Source organism: Syngnathoides biaculeatus, chromosome 13, assembly GCF_019802595.1.
Source record: "Syngnathoides biaculeatus isolate LvHL_M chromosome 13, ASM1980259v1, whole genome shotgun sequence".
Taxonomy (NCBI): Eukaryota; Metazoa; Chordata; class Actinopteri; order Syngnathiformes; family Syngnathidae; genus Syngnathoides; species Syngnathoides biaculeatus.
The window spans coordinates 13306683-13330340 of record NC_084652.1 but is presented as its reverse complement, the minus strand read 5'-3'; the positions used below and the strand labels follow the sequence as shown (position 1 = coordinate 13330340).

Here is a 23658-nt window from a genome sequence, read left to right as displayed (position 1 = left end):
GAGCTGACTCCCACTTACAATGAAGCTGAATGTGATTGCTTAAGAACACCTTACAGTATATTCCCTATAAGAGGGTGTGCACACTTGTGCAACTACATTATTTCAGTGTGCTTCTTAATTCCCTCTTTACAGATTATGTCACTTTACTGGAAAAAGTTTTGAAATGATTCACCTTGGTCTAATTTTTCTACATTATAAGAAGGTGGAATTTTGAACAGGGGTGTGTAGACTTTTTATCTGCACATTCAGGTATTTTTTTCACAAGCCACGCTCATAGCCTCAGTGCTACATGCTTAATGTAAACAGCAAGCAACGTGTTTGATCCCGTTTTAAAGTCCTGTGTGAGTGCATCCTTATTTCTTCAACTTCAGACCGAAATGCTAACAAAGACCTTGGTCAAAGTTTTTCACCAGGCGTTTGATGTGAAACAGTTTTTGCCGAAGTTCTTTGCTCTCCCTCTTTTTGGCCTGATAATCTGGTCCCTGAAAGAGAAAGATTTGAAAACATTATTCATATGTTCAACATTATCTTTCAAATAATGTGTGTTGACCAGCTGCAGAAAAACGGTGGCGTTTTTATTAGGTAACAAATTAAGGAGTATCACTGGAACCAATACAAATATTTTATGCAGGAAAGTACTGCAGATTACACTAAAAGAACTGCAAGAAAAATAAAAGGAAATTCATCATTATCAAAGAATAACATCCATCCATCCATCCATCCATTTTCTTAGCCACTTATCCTCACAAGGGTCGTGGTCAAAGGGAGTGCTTGGACCCTATCCCAGCTGTCAACGGGGAGGAGGCAGGGTACAACCTGAACTGGTTGCCAGCCAATCGCAGGGTACAGGGAGAGAGACAACAGTTGCACTCACAATCACACCTAGGGGCAATTTAGAGTGTCCAATTAATGTTGCACCTTCTTGAGATTTGGGAGGAAACCGGAGTGCCCGGAGAAAAGCTACGCAGGTACGGGGATAACATGCAAACTCCACACAGCGAGGATGGGATTGAAACTGGGACCTCAAAACTGTGAGGCCAACGCTTTCCAGCTGCCCCACCGTGCCGCCAGAATAACATAAATTATATTAAAATGAGATTTTTAAGATTACGGACTAAATACAGATCTCTACCTGATTTATTGGCTGTAGCAGCGGACTATCAAATGATTACGTTCTTCTTGATCGTGTGTTATGATTTCAAATGTTTGCTATACTATAACTACGTATATCAAATGCACATCTATTTCCACTCACCCTTTTTAGAGCCTTCAGTCTGTTATATTCATCAGCCACACCCTGAGAATAGAAGCAGAATAATGTTATATACATTATACGGTTAAACTCATCAGTATATTTGAATGGTTTAATTGTTCAAACGCAGAGGTTCCACAGTATTCTGCTTTATGAATGGCAACAGGTGGATACAGTTATGGATCGTTCCTTCTACCTGTGAGTATACGTTGCTGACCAAGATAGATGAACAAAGATGTGCTCTAAAACCAAATGTTCTCCAATGAGATTCTACCTGGTACTTCACAGAATCCTTGTCCAGGGAGTCGAGTTCTCGACTCAGCTCGTGGATCTGTTCACTGATGTCCTCCATTTCTTCACACAGCTTTTTATAGCGAACGAGGGCGAGATTGAAATCTTGCCTGTACTCCTGGCGCTGCTGGTCTGTAATGATCTCTGGGTACCGTCTGCACAGGGGAGAAAATATCATAAACACTTTACATACTTCATATTTAAAGAATTGGCAAGAGACAAACAACATACATAAATGAAACAGTCATTAAACACTTTTTTTTAACATAATTGCCGTGCTTATTTTTTTGTCCTCGTAGCAAATAATTGACACCCCCTGTTCAAATGTGTAATGTTTTCTATATTTACGGGAACCACAAACTATGATACAAAATACACAGGAATTATTAAAAAATATATCTAATGGGTACATTTATGAATCCTGAACCTGGAATTTACAGTGGATTACTGTCTAAAATGATATCATCATTGTCTGGTTTTCATTTGATGTGCAGGAAAAGGTGCTTAACACACACAACTGGGTGGTACCAACTTGGCACCAAGATGCCTCAAGACGGTAGTGAAGTACTCCATTAGCACCAAAATACAACAAAATGGGGAGAAACCAATCCATTCATTCATCCATTTTCTTTGCCGCTTATCCTCACAAGGGTCGCAGGGAGTGCTTGACCCTATCCCAGCTGTCAAGGGGCAGGAGGCGGGTTACACCCTGCTGGTTGCCAGCTAATTGCAGGGCACATCGAGACAGTCGCACTCACAATCACACCTAGGGGCAATTTAGAGTTTACAATTAATGTGTGTTTTTGGGATGTGGGAGGAAACCAGAGTGCCCGAAGAAAACCCACGCAGGCATGGGGAGAACATGCAAACTCCACACAGGCGGGGCCGGGAATGAACCTGAGTCCTCAGAGCTTTGAGGCCAACTCTTTACTATCTGATCTACTGTACCTAATAATGTTATTAATTTCAGCTGAGCACAAGCAAAGTTGTTTTAGTGAATATTGGAAGATAGACCCCCCCCCCAATAAAACCCAGTGCATTCACAAAAGCCGAACCTCAAACATTGAAGCGCTTCAGTGTGCACTGAAATAATGATAAGCCTGTCTCATTTTGTACCAATGTAGCAACAAAAATACTACATTTATTCTGTAGCAGCAGAGGATGAAGTCACCTGAAGAGCTCTTGGTCTTGGTTTTGGTCCAGCTCATCAGCAGTGTCTCCTCCGGTGGTGTAAGGAATTTCATTTCGGAGCTCCGCCGTCTCTCGAGTAGCTCGATTTCTGTGGTTGCTCTGTTCCCTTGAGCCGGGTTTCCAGCTGCTGTCGGTGTTACCGGACGAGTTGCTATGGACTCCGGGCCTGCCGTTCTGGTCCGGAAGCTCAGCCTCTTGACGCTTGCTACTCTCCGTACAGAAGCTAGAAAAATACACAATGAAGCACATTTGGCGAATACACTGCTACCTCGAGATACTAGTTTAATTTATTTCTTAACCACATCGCAAATTGTCTTTCCCCTTTGAAATGAATGGAAATGACATCAATCTATTGCAGCCTCGCAACAAAAAAAGTAATTATTTTTTATGAAAACAAAGCACTATAATATTGTACTTTGTTAAAACATCAATCTGTTTTGTGAGCCACTTATCCTCACAAGTCATCAGCCAGGATGCAGGGTACAACCTAAACTGGTTGTCAGCCAATCACAGGGCACATAGAGAACATGCAAACTCCACACAGGTAGGGCCGGGATTGAACACTGAACCTCAGAACTGTGAGGCCAATGCTTTACAGGTGCGCCACCGTACCATCACTCTTAAGTCAAAGAAAAAAAATTTCCTGGATGACGTCTGACATTGGCGGCACAGTGCATCAGCTGGGAAAGTGTTGGCCTCACAGTTCAATCCCGGACCCGCCTGTGTGGAGTTTGCATGTTCTCCCGTGCCTGCATGGGTTTTCTCCGGGCACTCCGGTTTCCTCCCACATCCTAAAAATATGTAAGACATTAATTTGAGACTCTAAATAACCCCTAGGTGTGATTGTGAGTGCGGCTGTTTGTCTCGATGTGCCCTGCGATTGGCTGGAAACCAGTTCAGGGTGTACCCCGCCTCCTGCCCGTTGACAGCTGGGATAGTTTCCAGCACTTCCTACGACCCTCGTGAGGATAAGCGGCAAAAGAAAATGGATGGATGGATGGATGAACATCCGGTATTTTAAAAAGTCACGCATCTCTCACAGCACCACGGGAGCAATACACAAAATGAAAAGAAAAAAAAATAAAACTAACCTGACTGCAAGACTTATATACCCTATTTAAAACATACCTTTGTGATTTAAACCAAAAAAATTATTATTATACATTATTAGGCTGTTAATTCATACTTAACGTGTGGCCGCACATGGCGCACCTGCCATGAACCAACAGTGAATTTGGTTAACGAACGAATCAAAATGAATTGTCGTCATACCTGCTGCTGTTCAAATTTCCCTGGCTGCGACTGAGGCCTGGATCATTGCAATACAACGCCACACTGTTTCCCTCACGTAGGTCAGGAGCTCCTTTCTCTGATATAACAACAGTCGGTGCCAGATGGGTGCTGCGTCCCTCTCCAGCATGGTTGACCTAAACGCACAGGTGGCAAAAGTAAGTAGCAGAAGTATAGATACTTGTGTGTACAGTGACTCTGGCTAAAGGAGAGGCACTCACTGAACTCCTGCACTATCTGAAATGGACTCAAATTTTCATAATTACACCAGACCAGGTGTAACTGTGGATGCTGCATTTACAGTGAAGAAAATAAGTATTTGAACACCCTGCTATATTGCAAGTTCTCCTCCTTAGAAATCATGGGTCTGAAATTTTCATCGTAAGTGCATGTCCACAGTGAGAAACATCATACATGGCACAGAAGGTTCCCCTGCTTAAACCAGCACATGTCGAGGCCCGTCTTAAGTTTGTCAATGACCATTTGGATGATACAGAGGAGTCATGGAAGAAGGTTTTGTGATTAGATGAGACCACAATTGAACTTTTTGGTCATAATTCCACTGACCGTGTTTGAAGAAGACGAATGATGAGTTCCATCCCAAGAACACCATCTCGACTGTGAAGCGTGGGGGTGATAGCATCATGCTTATGGGGGTGTTTTTCTGCACATGGGACAGGACAACTGTACTGTATTAAGGTGGGGATGACCGGGCCATGTTTCTCAGCGACAGCCCAGAAGCCTGTCTGATCTAGAGAAGATTTCTGTGGAGAAGTGGGCCAAAATCCCTCCTGCAATGTGTGCAAACCTGGTGAACAACTACAGGAAACGTTTGACCTCTGTAATTGCAAACAAAGGCTACTGTACCAAATATTAACATTGGTTTTCTCGCGTGTTAAAATATTTATTTGCAGCTCTATCGCACAAATAAATCGTTTAAAAAAAAAAATCATACATTGTGATTTATGGATTTTTCTTTTTAGATTATCTCTCTCACAGTAGACATGCACCTACGATGAAAATTTCAGACCCCTCCACGATTTCTAAGTGGGAGAACTTGCAATATAGCAGGGTCTTCAAATACTTATTTTCTTCACTGTAGGAGTCAGCACATCATATGGATCTGGCGCAACAAAACAAAGCAGTGGATCTGCAGTAATCTGCTGTCATGTGGCGTAATACATCTTTAATGTCTTTGACCTACATTTGGATGAAAAAGAAAAGAGGACAGTAAAAAAAAAAAAGTGGCAGGTGAAATAGATCTCATGAAGGATGCAAGTGGAGATGAGCTTAGTGAGGGCTTTCTCTGGTTTGTTAGTCTTGTAATCCACTTTGTAAAAATTAAGGACACAAAGACGCACATTAAATTCATCCATTATAATACGGATTCTCCAATTTAAAAGGTGACTTTGGTGGGGGCTGCGTAGGTTCAGTTCCGACTCGGTGAAGGTGTGAATGGGAGTGAAAATGGTCAGTTGATGTGCACTGCGATAGGTTGCCGATGAGTTCAGCGTGTACCCACCTCTCACGCGAACATAGCTGGGATAGGACACACACACATACCCGTGACCACAGTGAGGATAAGCAGTACAGAAAATGGATGGATGGATATTTTCAATCCAAGTAATTGCCTGCATTTCAACCTGATAGCGTAATTTTCCGTGAGTTGGTAACGTGAGTCATAATTTTGCAACATTCCACTTTCAAAACTACAGTGTTGTACATTGTGATTTGTACGGTATTGGGTATTTGATGACATATTATACAGTTCTTGCATTCTTATTCGACAAGAAGGTAACTTTTAGCTTGGTTTGTGAAGCAGCCCGGACTGAATCATTTACAGCCGCCACTCCGTGGGGAATCATACAGCAGCACAGTGGCAACCCGAGTCTTTTATATATTATACATGCACGGCCATACATTAAAAATGCCTCCTTGCAAGGGAAAGCAACCTCACCGCTGTGGTACACGAATGGACCAGAACAGGGACCACTTTCAAATGAAGCCGCCTCACAATCACTGAGAGAATGTAGGCCAAGGCAGTCTGGATAAACTAATTGTGTTCCTTCTTTCCTCATAATGAGTCAAACCAGAGAGGATACATTCCTGCGACACTGCTGAAGGCAACAAGATGCCCCGGCTAGCATGTACAAGCAGTGTAGTAGTGAAAGGGCTCGGTGCCTGCCTGCCTGCCTGTATGCTAAATCGTAAAGCAACCAATGTTACATTTTGACTTTATTCACATAGGAGATATAGGAGATATGAATGACCTAACTTCAAATTTTTCAAGATACAACCTGTCGTTCATGCAGTTATCGACTTTGACTGGAGAGCAAAAACTCGAGATCTGAACGGTGTTTGGTGGGCTTTGAACTCACTTACAAAAAAAAAAAGAAAGAAAATCAACATAGAGGCTTCAATGTTCTTATACCACTCCAAATTAGTTTACTGCCAAACTAAACATAAAACAAAGATACAAGGCTTATCCTCAATAGGTTCGCAGGCATGCCGCACCCTATCCGAGCTATCATCAGGCAAGAGGCGGAATAAGAGAGTAAGACCAAAATTTGTGTACATTTAAAACAACTACATACCTTTTTCTTTGGAAAGTCTGCTTAAAGTAATACTCACAAACAATGTAAAATGCCATAGACAGGTTAAAAAATTGCGACAGTGTCAGTGATACAATGCTTTAAACATTTGAACACCAATGGTAGAGTAACACGTGTAAACTGATAATATGACAATCGTCTCAAGGATATGTTCTTTGTCCTTCGCGAAGAACGACTAATATGACTGCAGCGTACTGAGGAGCTGAGACGTCTCCATGTATATTTCTATTTCTGTATTATACTGGGCTGCAGCTGGTAAAGCGTTGGCCTCACAGTTCTGAGGTCCCGGGTTCAATCCCGAACCCGCCTGTGTGGAGTTTGCATGTTCTCCTCATGCCTGCGTGGGTTTCCTCCGGGCATTACGGTTTCCTCCCACATTCCAAAAACATCCAACATTAATTGGACACACGAAATTGTCCCTAGGCGTGATTGCGGCTGTTTGTCTCTATGTGCCCTGGGATTGGTTGGCAACCAGTTAAGGTGTAACCTGCCTCCTGCCTGTTGACAGCTAGGATAGGCTCCAGCACTCCCCGCAACCCTCGTGAGGATAAGCGGCAAAGAAAATGGATGGATGGATGGATGTATTATACTGACCCAGGTGGCCAAAGCACCCGCACCAATAGGAGCACCACACTGTCCATTGAATTGAAGCAAAAATAGGATAAAAATTTAATCGTGAATCATTAATTAAATTTTTTTACATCGTCTTGAATTGAATCAACATATGTTATGATAAAGTGCAATATTTAGAGTATTTTGTCTTATTAAAAAAACAAAACGCAAACATTTTAGTTTTTTTGTGAGGGCCGGAAGGAATTCATGGCATTTCCAGATTTGCCATCTTGCGGCATCTTGATGCCGAGGACCTTTGACGAAGTGAAGTGAGGAGGAGTGGCAGCCGTTGAGACAGCTTCATCCAAGACACCTGGTGCCTTGGTAGGTGCTGCTGTTTTGGTTGGCAACTAGGTTAGCAACAAAGTTCTGTTGGGTTCAGAAGTTACTGTCAATGCTCGATTAGTAATAATAGCAAATCTCAGGCAAAAATATGTCAACTGTTCTGATTTAGAGTCAAAATGAAAGCGCTTATTTTATATTCAGTCCGAGCCAGCAATGATCATCTCTAATTCTGTTCAACCGAGTTTAAAGAATAAAAATCTTCAGTCACGAGATGACTTACCAAGAATCTTACGACTTCTTTACTGTCATGAGAAATACTACAATGTGTGTCGTTATTGCCGCTATCACGAGTTAATGATCAGACAGAGTGAAACCTGGGTGCGCCTTAGATAACGACAACGCTATCTCAAAGTCAACAGCAGCTTGTGTGATATACAAGACTTGGTCGTCGTGGTCAGTTTTGAGAAAAACATATTGGGATTATTGATCTATGCGTGATGGCCTCAACAGTTTCTTTCTTCGAATAGAAGCCTACAAACACAACCCAGATGGTATCCAAATAAATCACCACCAAAAAACAACAAGTACTCACCCAATCTTGACCATGCTGCGACTCTGAGTGCCTGACCAGTGGCTCATCCCAGTAGATGTTCGCTTTTCCATGGCGCCATATTTTGCTCCGAGTCTTCCAGGAGTAGTAAGCAGCCAGTGACAGGGCCAGCACCACCATCAGACCCAAAGCTAACGCGACCGCCTGAGAAAAACGCATTTCATGGAATTCAATTGAGACCTCCCTGTTGTCATGTACATGCGTACAGAAAATTTGACTGATACACTGGAGCAGTGGGCAAAACACACAACCGGAATGTACTACTAGTTTAATTTTTATATCTGCTCGTGCATTCTCTGCTCTTAAATGACCATTGCAAGATTTTAAGAATTGTCTTACTGACCTCCTCTGGGTCCATGAAGCAGTAATGGTACAGGTACTGGCTGTACATAGGGAACCCCCCAGGAAAGCCAGCTCCGATGCTACCGCTAAGGCTGGGTCTGTCTGGAATGTTCTGGCACATCATTAGGATCGGATTGTACAGCATGCTCTGTGAGCTCTGAGACATCGGGTTGACCCCCATCACAAAAATGATGTCAATGATGCCCTGCAATTTAAAAAAAAAAAAAAGTCAATCACAGTCAATTCTTTGGGTTCAAATGACCGGAACTGCAACGTAACTGATTTATTTGCCCTTGCTGATATATTGTGGTTTTCGAAAACTAAGGACATGGGTTCGAATCCCAGCCCCGACCCGTGTGGATGCCTGTTTGGATGCCCTCCCTTGTGCCTGTGTGGGTTTGGGAGTCTGTTGTTAGTAAGCAGTGATCCGCATATCATCTAAAGATGTCTCAAAACAATAGGGTAATATTGACCCGGACACTTCACTCGATTGTGAGATGTTCTCTTCTTCGAAAAGAGATTCCGTGTCTGAAGGGGCGTGTCCCATAGTAGGGGCCACAGCGTGTTTTCAATGGCGAATGTCCGGGGTGACGTCACGGACAGTAAATGCAGCCAATATGGCGACCACTTGGATGTCGAATGACACATCTGCAACTTTGCGCATGGATGACGCGCTCTCCGCTCATATTTATTTTTTTGTACGCACATGTTTTGTTTATAGGGATGACACTTGACCTTTAAGTGAAGACTCTAAGTTGTCCGTAGGTGTGAATGTGAGTGTGAATGGTTGTTTGCCTTTATGCGCTCTCTGATTTGCTACTCCCCTTTACCCAAAGCTTCGCTTTGTCTTATTTTGTGCTCCAGCTCACTTGCAACCCAAAAGGGGACCAGCTAAATACAAAATGGATGTTTACATGTGCATGGATCACCTGCAGGACAGCTAAGATGGTGTCACAGATGAACACAGCGAGGTAGAAGCTACATCCTCTTATGGCCCGTGACCGGGAAAAACTCCCCACCAGGAACCCCAGCGAAAGCACAAAGTTGATGGCGGCCATGGAGATCATGGCGGCCTTGGCGGATTGCGGGGTCATGTAGGAGCTGCTGTATCCATAGCTGCCTCCGTAGTACCCTTGCCCAGTACCCGCAAAACTCCCTGCGCCAGCAACACTGGAGCCAAATCCGTTTATGTCCCAAACCAATGTTGACGCCACACAGGCAAAGATGAGGAAGCACATGAGCGCTGTGGCTCCTTGGAAGATTTTGACGAAGCCAGGCGGTGAAAACCATCGGAAGAACTCTTGCGGCGTCCCCTCCGCATATTGGTGGTCTCCGAGGGGTTTAGAGGTGTAGCTGACGTAGTGGCTATATGGGGAGTGCAAGCTTCTTTCGGGATCGAAGCTGTGCGAAGTGGTGCTGCAAGGCGGGCTGTCATAGTGCCCAGGTTCCAACATGGTTTACGACCACGTTTACCTCAAGTTTTACCTGGAGGAAGTGTATAAAAAAAAAGTTTATTTGCAGCATCTTTGCTGATTTGGAAATGTAGTTTGGACACTGATAACTTTGCAATCCCTCCACAGGGGTCACACATCTTTTTGAAACAGAACTATTTTTTAGGTACTCATTAACCAGCTTGAATCAATCTTCTGAATATAAAAATCCCAACTCTGAACTTTTTTTTAAAATTCCTACTTAAACTCAAAAGTCAAATTATTATGTTTACCATTTTTAAAAATCAATAACACTAGAGAAAAAAAAAATTCTAGTTTTATTTTGGTGACTCAAACGCAAATAGGCAGGCCGATCCCAAAATTGTTGGTTTTTTTCTAGCATGTCGAGGTTTTTCTCCACCTGCAGATAAGCAAAATTCTACCGAGTAGCTGTCGTAAAACTTGCCATCTGATTACAATTGGACATCTACATGTGCGGTAAGATGTGTGTGCAGCTCGCACTAAGTCAGTACTAATACTGTATCTGTTAATCAATTGTGTGTACTTCTATACAAAGACTGAATGCTTTTGCCCCCCTTTTTTTTTCTATGTGCGGCACTGTGGATTCAGTCAGGTGCCACCAGTGAAACTCAAACCAAGAGGCTTTAATAATTCAGACCGAAGACAACTGAGAGCGGCTGTGTTTGGTGTCCACAGTGACGACGACCAACTTCGTTCCTTCCTCGGGTGTTGCTCAATTGCAGGAGTGGCAATTCCTCACCACCTCATTGACCGGATCTGATTAAAACTGTAACAGTTACAATGCAATTTGATTGCTGCTATTAACGTTGCAACCAAGATCGATGCGCATTTTTAAAAAAAATTAATTTCAAGTGACCACTCACAACAGCTTTTTCCCCCAGTGGAACCTATTCACTGGAAAACTCATATACACAATTTAGATATTTTTGTGCTTTGTCTATAGCACCAGAAGATACCACAGGATGGCACCAAAGCCCTTATAGGAAGCGAGTAATTAGTGTCAAGGAAGTATGTTGAAATGATACTAACGTCTCTTTGCCGCATGTGCTTGTAAATGTGCACTTCAGTAGCATTTTTTTAAAAAATAAATAAGCCATTAACTTTGAAGATAATTGTGTAAAATGTGTTTGAAATTATCTTAGTGTTTTAAGATTAGAGTCTGTTGTATATTTAACTGTAAACCACAGTGGGGTTTTTTTTCAATTTTGTTTTCTCATTGTAATTTACATATGCTGTTTTAGCTATTGAATAATACATTGATTTCTAGAGTGCTTTTTAAAGGTTGGCAAATACACTGCACAGGCTATTCCCCTTGGACACAGGTACCTTTAATAAATTAAATTTGAAATGGAAACGATTTGTCTGTGAGGAGAAGAGGTGCTTCTTTTAACAAGAGGCCAAATTAAAAACCCAATCCATAATATTATATATATATATATATATATATATATATATATATATATATATATTATATATATATATATATACATATACATATACTGTACAATATACTGAAAGGCACTTGCTTTTGTTTAAAATGATCAAACCACAATTGCTCAATATTCGGTGTACTCGCATGGTATTTATCCACACCTTACATTGAGTTTTGATGACTTCGACAATATTTGTATGATTAATCTTGTGGTTTGCGTTTAACGGCTGTCTCGAAGTGGTAGCAAAAAAAACAAAAAACAAAAAACAAAAACACCTTTCAGTTACTCCGACATGAAACCTGCAAACACAGCAGAGCAACTTACCCGAACTTTCAATTTTGGCCGCCTGACACTTGAGATTATGCTAAATCCACGCCACCCACGAAGACCCCCTTTCGGCCCCTTTTTGTCATGATTCGCCGGCAGAAAACACCCCAGGGAAGAAACAACTCCGTGTTATTTTCTTCCAGTCACCGCCGTGGAGTCGTCGTCTCGTCGGACGGTAGACTGTGAGCCCACGGCCCAACCCGCGTCCACGAGCACGTAGAAAGTCTGCTCGGGAAATGGCTGCCCTTTAACGAAATTACAGGAAAGAAAAAAAAAAAAAAAATCATAATAAGTAATAATTTGTGCAGGCTGGAGCAGCGGTGTGCAAATATTTGTGCTCAAGGGCCACATTTATTTTTGCTATACAAAAAGGACAGATAGGTAGATGATCCGCCCCCCCCCCAAAAGGTATGTCAAATATGTAATAAAATAAAAAAGTTCATTCTATTAATAGGTATTCAAGCAATTAGAATGTATTTTTTCATTTTTGTGATTTTTTTTTTAATTTTAGCTCCAGAAAATCTATTAGCCAAATACAAATAAAATAACGTTTTGATAAATAAATTCTAAGGAGCTAATTTAAGTTGAAACTGCTAAATCAATTAAACGAATATTACAAAACTCTTGTCATAAATAATTGTCCATTTTTTTTAAATAATATATATATTTAAATATACATTTACTAATATTTGCACTTTATAAATACAATGCACAAATTAAATACTTACAGTATGTCATGACAGATTAGAATAAAAGATTTAAGAAATGTTAAAAATGGCATAATTAACACATTTTAATCTGTTATTTAGTTGATGGGTGACACAGCTAGTAAGTCATTGGCCTCACAGTTCTGAGGACCCAGGTTCAATCCCGGCCCCGCCTGTGTGGAATTTGCATGCTCTCCCTGTGCCTGCGTGGGTTTCCTCCCACATCCCAAAAACATGCAACATAAATCGGATACTCTAAATTGCCCCTAGGTGTGATTGTGAGTGCGATTGTTTATGTTTATGTGACCTGCGATTGGCTGGCAACCAGTTCAGGGTGTAACCTGCTTCCTGCCCGTTGACAGCTGGGATAGGCTCCAGCGACCATCATGAGGATAAGCAGCAAAGAAAATGGATGGATGGATTTAGTTGAGAGCGGCATGGTGCCGCAGCTGTAAAGCATTGGTTTCACAGTTGTAAGGACCACGCCTATTGTTGAAGGAAATTTTGGCTCATCCAGTTATTATTTCTATTATCTATCTAGTCTATTATCTTTATTGCAGAGTAACCTTAAAGAAAATGACTTTGACAGACCTACTATAACACGATACATAAAGATAGCAGCATACCAACGTCAAGATCATAAAAAGAACAAAAGAGAAGCCAAAGGCAATCCAAGAAGCCAACAAACCCAACTAAGACCAAGAAGGTTAACGTGGAAATCAAAAATAGATTGGTACACGACATATATTTAAAAACTAGGTCCCAATAATAAAATTAATTACAAAAAAAATATAGAGAGAGGAATAGGTATGTAAAGACCCTATCATAAAAGCCACTCAAAATATTTCTTAAGGTATTTAACAATATTTAGAAATGATACACATTTTTCAATGGAACTACTGAAATAAATGAGCAAGAATAGTCAAACTTTTTAAGATGCACTTGGGATACTGTACAGGAGGTATAGGAACCACATATATGATGCACTAAACCAACACTTTCTGTTCAGTTCTGGCATTGTCAAAGTAGCATCCAGTCCTTTAGAATCTGAATGCAGTATAGTTATGAACTCTCCTTTTGTTTATCTGCAGCATAAAAAGACCAAAATGATCAGAAAGGGGGGAGCTGGATGAAATTGTGGATGCAATCATGTAGTGTACTGTATACTGTACGTATGGTGTGAAGCGGTTCTGGGTTCAAATCCCGGCTCAGCCTTCCTGTGTTTGCTTTGCATTTCCTTCCCGTCTTTCTCCACATCCACAAAATCATCCACATCAGTTAACTGTAGACTCTAAATTGTTCATAGGTGTGAAAGTGACTGTTCATTTTTCTACATGTCCCTTATGATTGGCTGGCAACCAGTCAAGGGTGTACCTCGCCTCTAGCCCAAAGTCAGATAGGATTCAAGTCCCTGGTGACTCTAATGAGGAAAAACAGTCCAGAAAATGGGCGGATGGATACATTTAAGTCAACAGAAGTAAGGCCGTTTATACTAAAAGAGGTCAAATCATTGAAAAAATATAGTCATCTATTACTCTATTTCTATATACGATTAATTTTGGTGCCATGTGTGTGAAAGGTTCAATTATTAAGACTTACAATATGTTTATTTCACTAATAAATTAACAGCTTCTCATTTTCAGTACCTTTTAGAGTAAAGTGCAAGTGTATTGTTTCACAGATATAACAGAGTAATGAAAAAAAACAAGTAAAAGACACAGATCACTTTAAAAATGATTGTAAAGGCAGATAGTGGCAGTGCGTACAAAACATTTTTAGAAAAAGATAATGTACATTGTATCAATCATCAATATACAATCATGTAGTGTTTGTAAAAATGAAAATAAATGAAACCCGGAAGCCATCACATTAACATATGATTGTGTTGACAATAATATGATGCAATAATGCAAACGCATTGCAAAAGCTTCACGCCTGTGAGGATGACCCACGATAGAAATATCACGTGATATAATAAGAATTTAACATTTGCATAAAATAAAAGTGATGCTATCTGTTCAATATGGCTGTGTCCTGATCAAAAACACGGATTCTGTCTTTTATGTGGCTCAGTTTGGCTTTCAAGTAGTCACATCGTTGCTTTTTCTCCAAAAAAGCAGGATCCTGTAACAGAAAAGAAAAAAAAAAGAAGCGACAATCATTCTTGATCCAATTCTTCTCTCTCGTCACCTTCATTTGTTACGTAATGGCAGGAAGAAATTCCACAGCCTCGGTGGACAGAATCGTGGACTCTTTGCACAACGTTATTGTACTGTAGTAGTATTTGTGACATAATGTTTTGTCAATAAAAGGATCACTTACGCTCTTTTTCTGCTCATACTGCTTCAAGATGTTTCGAATCCTGTTTTGGTCCTGGAAAAACAAATGGTTCAACCGTTTCACGAAGTACATACAGTATTGGACACATCAACACCACCAGCCGACTCTGCAGTGCACATTTCACGGCGTATAGTTTTGTAAACTTTCCCCAGAGCCAACATGGCTTGGTGGCTAAAGTGAGCTCAGGCCATCTCACTACCTCGGCTACATCTTAACATCCTGCTGTTGTCAGGCGCCGTGTTTGTCTGTCACCAACAACGAGGGTAAGTTGACTTGTGCCTACTTTTATGATGACAGTCCACAATAACTATTCACTTGTGCCTCTTAAGCCCCCCAATGTGATTTTACTTCGTACTGTATAAGCTTTCGCCCCCGCAGTATGTTTGGCACATCCATTCGACACGGCAACAGTATCTGAGAGCTGAAAGGGCGCTCTTATTATTTGAATTTGGAAGCCTGATTTTAAATACTAACATTTTTTTTATCCATTCAAATTTGGCAGGCTTGTTAACATTACTCTTCTCTGCAGTGTGGCGAATTTACATGGCATTTTTTGGGCCTGTTTAGTGCAGATTACACAACATGCCAACCGTGGCTGAGATCTTGATTGAGAATTTGGGATTTATAGTGGAGATCAAAATTCTATTAAAAGTTTGCACACCTCTGTGTCAAATACCACATTTTGTTACATCGAGGTGCATCAGTACAACTCAATTGAATTTATTTTAATAAATCATTTTGAGTGTTGGCCTCACAGTTCTGAGGTCCCGGGTTCAATCCTGGCCCGCCTGTGTAGAGTTTGCGAGTTCTCCCCGTGCCTGCGTGGGTTTTCATCTGGCACTCCGGTTTCATCCAACATCCCAAAAACATGCATTAATTGGAGACACTTAATTGCCTTAAGGTGTGATTGTGAGTGCGGCTGTTTGTCTCCATGTGCCCTGCGATTGGCTGGCAACCAGTTCAGGGTGTACCCCGCCTCCTGCCCGTTGACAGCTGGGATAGGCTCCAGCACTCCCCGATACCCTTGTGAGGATAAGCGGCTAAGAAAATTGATGAATGGATGGATTTCCATTTGATTGATTTACCATCAATAAGTAAAACAAAAAACTCACATTCAAACGTGAAATGAGGGTCAACCTGCCACCATTTAAAGAGCCTGTGATTGACTGTAAAGAGCTTCAGGCCGCAGTAGGCTTTTGCTGACATTATTGTTGGTTGGTAGCCTAGGTCCAAAAGGTGGATGCTAAAACTGACTACTGTCCATAATCCCTCCATTTTGTCCTAGGCCCCAACTACAGCTGAAGAAAACAACCTAACAGCATAATGCAGCCACCATCATGCTTCACAGTGGGTGTACGGCATTATTTTGGAGATGAGTAATGTTGTGTTTGCAACAAACATATATTTTGGAATTACTGTAAAGCCATTAGGTTCAACCATGGTTTCACCGGACATAACTTGCCTTTTGAAGATTTTGTGTTAAACATGATTTCAAATGCTCCGTCAGTCCCATCCTATTCTTAAGAGGGTGTGCACAGTTACGCAATCACATGATTCCAGTTGTTTATCTTTACTTCTCTCAGAAAGGGTTTATCAGGTTATAGGTCTCGATCACGCCGGAAAAACTTTTGAAATCATTTATCTAGAGCCCATTGTTTTACCACACAAAAACCTAGCATTTGAGCAGGGGTGTGGAGACTTTTTATATTGAAGAAGGCTTTGTGGCAAATGTGTTGTCTTGTGACAGCCTAGAAATCAGTAGCTTCTAGTGTAAAAACAAATTCTCTGTTTAAAGATGAAAGTACCTCAAGTATGCAGGCTTTTGTTATCATGACCTAATTTAGCAGTTTTTGTTCTTCAGTTCTCATCATAAAGGGAAACAATTTAGCATCTATATTAGTTATCAAAACAGGTATTGTATGTCATAAGACAGTATAAAAAAAAGAAAACCCATTTCTATTTTTGCCACCTGATTTTGTGCAATCGCAACAAATGATTGACTTAACGCGGGTCATTAGAGTGCCGTACCTCTCTGCTTTTTCCATCTGTGATGAGTTGCGCGATGACAGCGTCCAGCTCACTGAACTTCTTCAGCGTGGCGGTGATGTCTTTGTAAAGCTCTTTGTACTCCTGATACTGGTCATTGAACACAGCTTTGTATTTCTCCCTTTCTTCCACACTGTTGATCTCAGGGTATTTCCTGGAAAAAACAAAACAAAAGAACACTTAACTTGTCACACGGGCTCATGCTGACCGTTTATGCAGATGTTTCAAAATTATTTACTCACAGGATATAGTCTGCAATGATCTGCACTTTCGGGATGGGCGCCGGAGCCTCGTAGTTTTTCTGACTCATCTGGATGGTGGAGGTGAGCCCATGCATGTTGTTTGGATCCAAGTTCTCTCTGCCATCTACTTCTGTCATGAATGCGATGTGCTTTGCTTTTGGTGGGGCCAGGAGGTTGGAGCGAGGGTTCTCCCCAGGATACTGAACATTAAAAAAAAAAAGTATCACTTTTGTTAGCTAGTATCTGAAATATCCATCCATTTCCTTCGCTGCTTATCCTCACGAGGGTCACGGGGAGTGCTGGAGCCTAGCCCACCTGTCAAGGGGCATGAGGCGGGGTACACCCTGAACTGGTTGCCAGCCAATCGCAGGGAACACAGAGACAAACAGCCGTACTAACAATCACACCTACGGGCAATTTAGAGTGTCTGACTAATGTTGCATGTTTCTGGGATGTGGGAGGAAACCGGAGTGCCTGGAGGAAATCCACGCAGGCACGGGGAGACATGCAAACTCCACACAGGCGGGTCCGGGATTGAATCCAGGACCTCAGAACTGTGAGGCCAACGCCAGGTGAGCCACCGTGCAGCCTGAAATATACTACTCAGAAAAAAAACAGATTTATTTGGGTTTGGGGTGAAAGTTCAGGAAGAACCTAAAATGCACCCTGTTTACAGAGGAGTTTGATTTTTTTTCTTTTCACAACACGTTTAACCCCACTAATTGTGTGGGCAGAATCCCTCCAATTCCCGTAAAACACGTGTGAAAGCAGAATTTACTACACGTTGTCTTTTTGTCACATATTGAATACACTAAAACTAGTCCACAGTAAAATGAGTTATGTTAAAATGTTTAGCAGCAAAAAATAAACAGATAAAAGCAAACACTGCAGATTAGATTGACTGACATTAAATTACAACAATTTGTTTTCCCTTCTTTTGTTCTGCTGCAGATTTTGGCTTGCGTGCCTTTCATTAGTGGGATTGCTGATGTCACTCATTGTAAATCTGTAGCTTGAAAAAAGATCCAATTAAAATAAGTTGGCAGACATTTCAACGATGTGTTGCAGGAGTGGCATTTTAACGTTTGGATTTGCTGAGTGCAAAATGAAACGCAGGAGATTAAAAAAGGGGCGGATAAATGTTTACAGTAGAGTAGAGCAAGAGATGATGTAATTCAAGTTACCGGAAATTACTACCTTTGTATTTCATGCATCAATCATTTATTGTGTCGAGTTATTTTGAGGTGTTTGTAACTGTGTTCGACGCTATCGAGCATGCTCGCCCTTCAAGAACATGTGTGACTATGGACTCAGGACAGCATCGTGTTTGTCCCGTTTTCCTCACCGTTGTCTTGTCCTCAAAGTCCACTCTGTCTCTTCGTCTGGCTTCGTGTCGCCACATCTTCAGACTGACCAGGAAACTCCCCAGATACATAATCATGTTGATGAAGAGAAAAGCAGTTCCCGCCATCTGGCCCCCCTCGACTCGGCACATGCCGGCCAAGATGGGGTTGATGCCCATGGTCATGTAGCACAGGCCCCCGCGGTTCAAGTCGTTAAGGTATACGATGGCTGCTGCCATGTAGAGTAAAAACATCGTGACATTAATCACGGCTTCTGTTAGGGGCCACCAGGGTGCATCGAGGAGGATGGTACGGTAATACATTGTCATTCCCAACACCAGGATGATCACTGTCAAAATCCAACACACCCCTACCACAGACACAACGAAGGGGGTCATAGGCCCCTCGTAGCTGTATCCCATCAGGCCAAACCCGTTGCTGTAGACCCCACTATTCACCCCGTACGTGTTGGACCATTCACTGTCTTTGTGAAGGTAGCCGATGACACAGGCAACCGCCATAGCCCCCAAGAGAAGTTCAATGCCGCCCAGAAGTCGGAGCAGGCCTGGCCACGACTTCAAGTAAGAGTACTTCTGGTTGTACACCTCCAACTTCTCGGCGTAGTACTCCGCAGGATGGATGCTTGTGAGTAGCGAGTCCTCATTGGGGTTTGGGAAGGTTTCTTTTGAATACGTTTTTTCCGACATTTCATCCCATTTCCTGCGCTCCACAAACGGACTTACAGGTGGACTCACTCTGGTTCCGTTAGGTAGAATCTTGATCGGACCACTACTGGCTTCAGAGTCATCCGTACTCTCTCTCCCCCGCTTCCAGTAATTCTTCATGCTGCCCAGTGAATTGGGGATGATGGACTTCATCTTAATGAAGCTCCCTTTTGTGTCATTACCGTCCTTCTGTACATCATGCGGAGAGCTAGATCTGTTACTTGAGGAGTCGTCATCACCGTTACTTGTTTCTGGGATTGGTGTATGATTGACCCACACAGGCACTCCGGTGGAATTGTTCATAGTGTGTACTAATTTGAATGATTCACTGTAAAAAGAGGAGTGAGAGAATCATTCTGTGAGAACAGAAGCCACTTGAAATTAGCATTTTTGTGTATACATAATAATAACAAAAAAACTGAGTAATTGATGCCAACTTTTTCCTTGTTAACATTACACCAGGTAACCCTAAACTTTTGCCTTGGTATTTGGGAGATTCGTATTGCCCGATGAAACCTAGGTTGAAATTTTGGCGTATGTTTGCACTAACACAACACTGTTCATCACTGGGCGGCGCGGTGGCGATCAGCTGGTAAAGCGTTGGCCTCACAGTTCTGCGGTCCCAGGTTCGGTCCTGGCCCCGCCTGTGTGGAGTTTACATGTTCTCCTCGTGCTTGCGTGGGTTTTCTCCGGGCACTCATGTTTCCTCCCACATTCCAAAAACATGCAACATTAATTGGACACTCTAAATTGTCCCTAGGTGCAATTGTGAGTGCGACTGTTGTCTGTCTCCATGTGCCCTGTGATTGGTTGGCAACCAGTTCAGGGTGTACCCTGCCTCCTGCCCGTTGACAGCTGGGATAGGCTCCAGCACACCCCGCGACCCCTGTTAAGATAAGCGTCAAAGAAAATGTATGGATGGATGTTTTGGGGATGTGGGAGAAAACCCACCCAGGCACGGGGAGAACATGCAAACTCCACACAGGCAGGGCTGGGATTTGAACCCTGGTCCTCAGAACTGTAAGGTCAACACTCCAACGAGTTGCTCCACTGTGTCACCCCGAAGAGAATATCAGAAACTTTATTTGGTCTCAATCAGAGGTACTCCAATCTAAATGAAAGCAGGTATGTGCCGAGTCTGAATTAATGTGATTTTGAAGGTGATTGGTTAATTCTAAGCACTGTCGCACCCCTGTTATAAGAGGGTGTGCACACTAGTGCAACCACAGTTATTTCACTTGTTTATTTTCAGTTGCCTTCTAGAAAATACTGGTGGTTATAGAACACAGGAACCTTGGGAAAAGTTTTGAAATAACTCATCTTGGTCTCATTTTTTTATATCACAAAAAAACAGCCATTTCAACAGGGTTGTTGTAGACTTCTTAATAACAACTTTATATCTAATAAATTGTATTTAAAAACCAGCTAGCCTTACCCCTTGACTGAGAAGCAAAAGAATCACAACCCCCACATTCAAAAGCAAAACAAGAGCATTCTGTGCTAAACAGACCTTGACATGTCAAGCACATTATTGTGATTTGCTGTTGGAAATGAATCATCTTTCTTTTCATCGGGCTGTTGTGAAAAGAAAATTTGGACAAAAAGTCTTTCCTCGCCTAATGACCCAGTGTAGAAAGTAAGTAGTAAAATGTAGGCAAATGACACGGAGTCAAATGTTCATTTCAGTATACGTCGCAGGTGCAGTAAAACAGATGAGACTGTAAATGGCCCACCTGTTGTCGCTTGGACACCCCTTGTTTAAACCTTAAATAGACCACAAATTATGATACCTAAAAATTATACACTGTACGGTATTTTCCTGCATGTTTGCGATTGGCTACACTACTCTCCTACTATTTGTGGAACTGAAACGTCAGCTAGTGGAGAGGTAGAAATGCAATGGTTAAATGTTTTACAGCAACCCCTAGAAAAAATACTCAACCCTCCACGTACTAAATTAAATTACCTAGCACAGCCTGAGTGTTAATCAGAAAATGTGACAGAGGTTTTAGTCCTAAAAATTACATTTATTTCTGTAAGCCCATGTAAATTTAATAGTTTAAGCATCAACACTGTTCTAAAAAATATAGAAAAACAGACAAAAAAAATGTGAATAATTAAATTCAATTACAACATAATGTATATTAAAAATTGTTTCTAAATAAATGTTAAGAAAAGTAAATCAAAATGTAGTGTCCTAAAGTTAAATACAACCGAACTGTACATGACTAATATTCTGTACTGGATGTTTAAGTGTCTGAAAATGTATATAATTACATTATTTCATGTACCACAAGAGGGTGCATGTGTACAACATTTTGAGAAATACTGTCGTCGTGACTGGTAAAATAGTCATTCGATTACCGTTAAAAAAAAAAAAAAAAAAAAAAACAACAACAAAACAAAACATAAAAAGCGAATAAGTCGCATGACTTGACAATGGATTTACCTTCAGGTCTTCCCCATGAAGGATTGCTCCGGTCATGGAGGTGTTTGGTTTCTGCCCTAGAACTGATATGGGCTGCAAAATGGCTACTCTGCCCACCAGGTCCACAAGGCCCGACCTTTCTCAATCGCTCTCAAGTGACTCACTGTCGGCTTTTGATATTCACTGAAAAAAAAAACCACACACACACACAGACGTGTGCACACTGGGCAAAAAGGTGGGAGGTGCAGTTTAAATATTAAACCTGAACTGCTTGTGCTGACTGGTATGTGTGGGTTAATCTGTGTGAAGGTGTGAGAGATTATTAGTTATTCATCATTAAGTGGTATCCCAACCCACTCCATTCCATTCAATTCCATTTTGCATGCCTCCTATCCTCACAAGGGTTGGATCCTATCCCAGCGACTCACGATGTACCCAATTTAGATTTTTAAATTAAACATTTATTCAACTTTATCTATGACTAACCTCCCCCATCAATCCTTTAAAGAAAATGAAATCACAAAGGTTTGCTCACCGCTGCACCCATAGCACCAACTGTTAAACTGTACATTTCAATTTATGATTCATTTTAATTTCAGCTCCACAATTTACCACCAGAGAGCAGCAGACTCTTTACCTCTTTAGACCTGCAAAGGCTCTCTCCGTTTAATCGCACACACATTTAAATATATCTCTCTATATGATACAATAACGATTTTATTTTATTATTCAACATAGAAGTATAAAACTGTATTGCGTCAACAACCGTACGAGACGGTTTGATTAGGGCATCTCTGATTGGTTGGATCTGTGTCTCTTTAAAGTGACCAATCTGCTCGCGTTAGCACACATGCTAATTTGTCAGAACGTATCCCTCACGCATTGGAATAAGATCGTCCACTGACGGCGTTGAACATTTACTTTCAAGGTTATTTCAGCGTATCACAAATTATCATAAATTATTCATGCACTGAAATAATTCGCAACGGTTCGAAGGAACAGCTAGTAGATACCTTACATTGGCTACGACTAGTTTCTGCGAGTCAATTTCCTTCCACGATCATAACATTTAAACAGTAGACAAGGAGGACATGGTGAGCCAATATTTGATAATTCCAACAAAATGTCTCTCCTCAAAATACACCAACCCAACTCCCAAAGTGCCATTTTATCACTTTCTGGCGGGTGTGCATTTCGCAAGTGTTCCAGGAAGTGTTGCGCTAAGGGTTAGCATTTAGACTTCACGAGTGTCACCGATCTGGCGAAGTCAAGACCAGCCGCGACGTTCGCTTGCTCACCTTACTCTCCCGCGGATGAAATGGTCGTCACCTGCGATGTTTATACTCCGATAACCCAAATTACACGCGGTGACAGACGTACAGGAAAGTGGCCAGTTTGGCAACAGAGAAGGCTGCGAGAAGAGCACAAACCTCCATTACCTCCGTGACGTATGCACGACGGATGTTTACCACCTTACGCACGGGGCAGGTTCAGCCAATCGGAGCACGAGTCCACGGATTGTCGGCGGAGGGCGCTAGGCAGCCTTTTAACTGGAAAACAATTCATGTGTTGTACTTTGTTATTGTCGCTGTAGTAAATATCTATCTATCTATCTATCTATCTATCTATCTATCTATCTATCTATCTATCTATCTATCTATCTATCTATCTATCTATCTATCTATCTATCTATCTATCTATCTATCTATCTATCTATCTATCTATCTATCTATCTATCTATCTATCTATCTAATCTAAAGTAAAATAGAACCATATCTCAAGTGTGGTTCCGTTGTATTTATTTATTCTTTAAGAATTGTTGGTTGTCCACTTTTATGTGAAATATAATCTAATGGAATCATTTACTTAACTAGGGGTGGCATGGTGGCTCACCTGGTAAAGGGTTGGCCTCACAGTTCTGAGGTCCCGGGTTCAATCCTGGACCCGGCTGTCTAGAGATTGCATGTTCTCCGCGTGTCTGCGTGGGTTTCCTCCGGGCACTCCGGTTTCCTCCCACATCCCAATAACATGCAACATTAATTAGACACACTAAATTGCCCCTCGGTGTGATTGTGAGTGCGACTGTTGTCTGTCTCCATGTGCTCTGCGA

The 23658-nt window shown here is 41.7% G+C and overlaps 1 protein-coding gene across 1 annotated transcript; it reads right to left on the bottom strand.

The window, feature by feature from the left end:
• Window positions 1-60: 60 nt before the first annotated feature.
• LOC133511483 (uncharacterized) lies at window positions 61-23085 on the bottom strand. The gene is given in 14 exon segments (XM_061840447.1): window positions 61-482; window positions 1256-1297; window positions 1527-1698; window positions 2715-2957; window positions 4007-4161; window positions 8126-8287; window positions 8487-8690; window positions 9415-9952; window positions 14448-14548; window positions 14747-14797; window positions 16793-16964; window positions 17053-17252; window positions 18398-19448; window positions 22847-23085. Coding segments are annotated over 13 exon segments (3168 nt in total). The 5' UTR covers window positions 19424-19448; window positions 22847-23085; the 3' UTR covers window positions 61-380.
• Window positions 23086-23658: the final 573 nt, after the last annotated feature.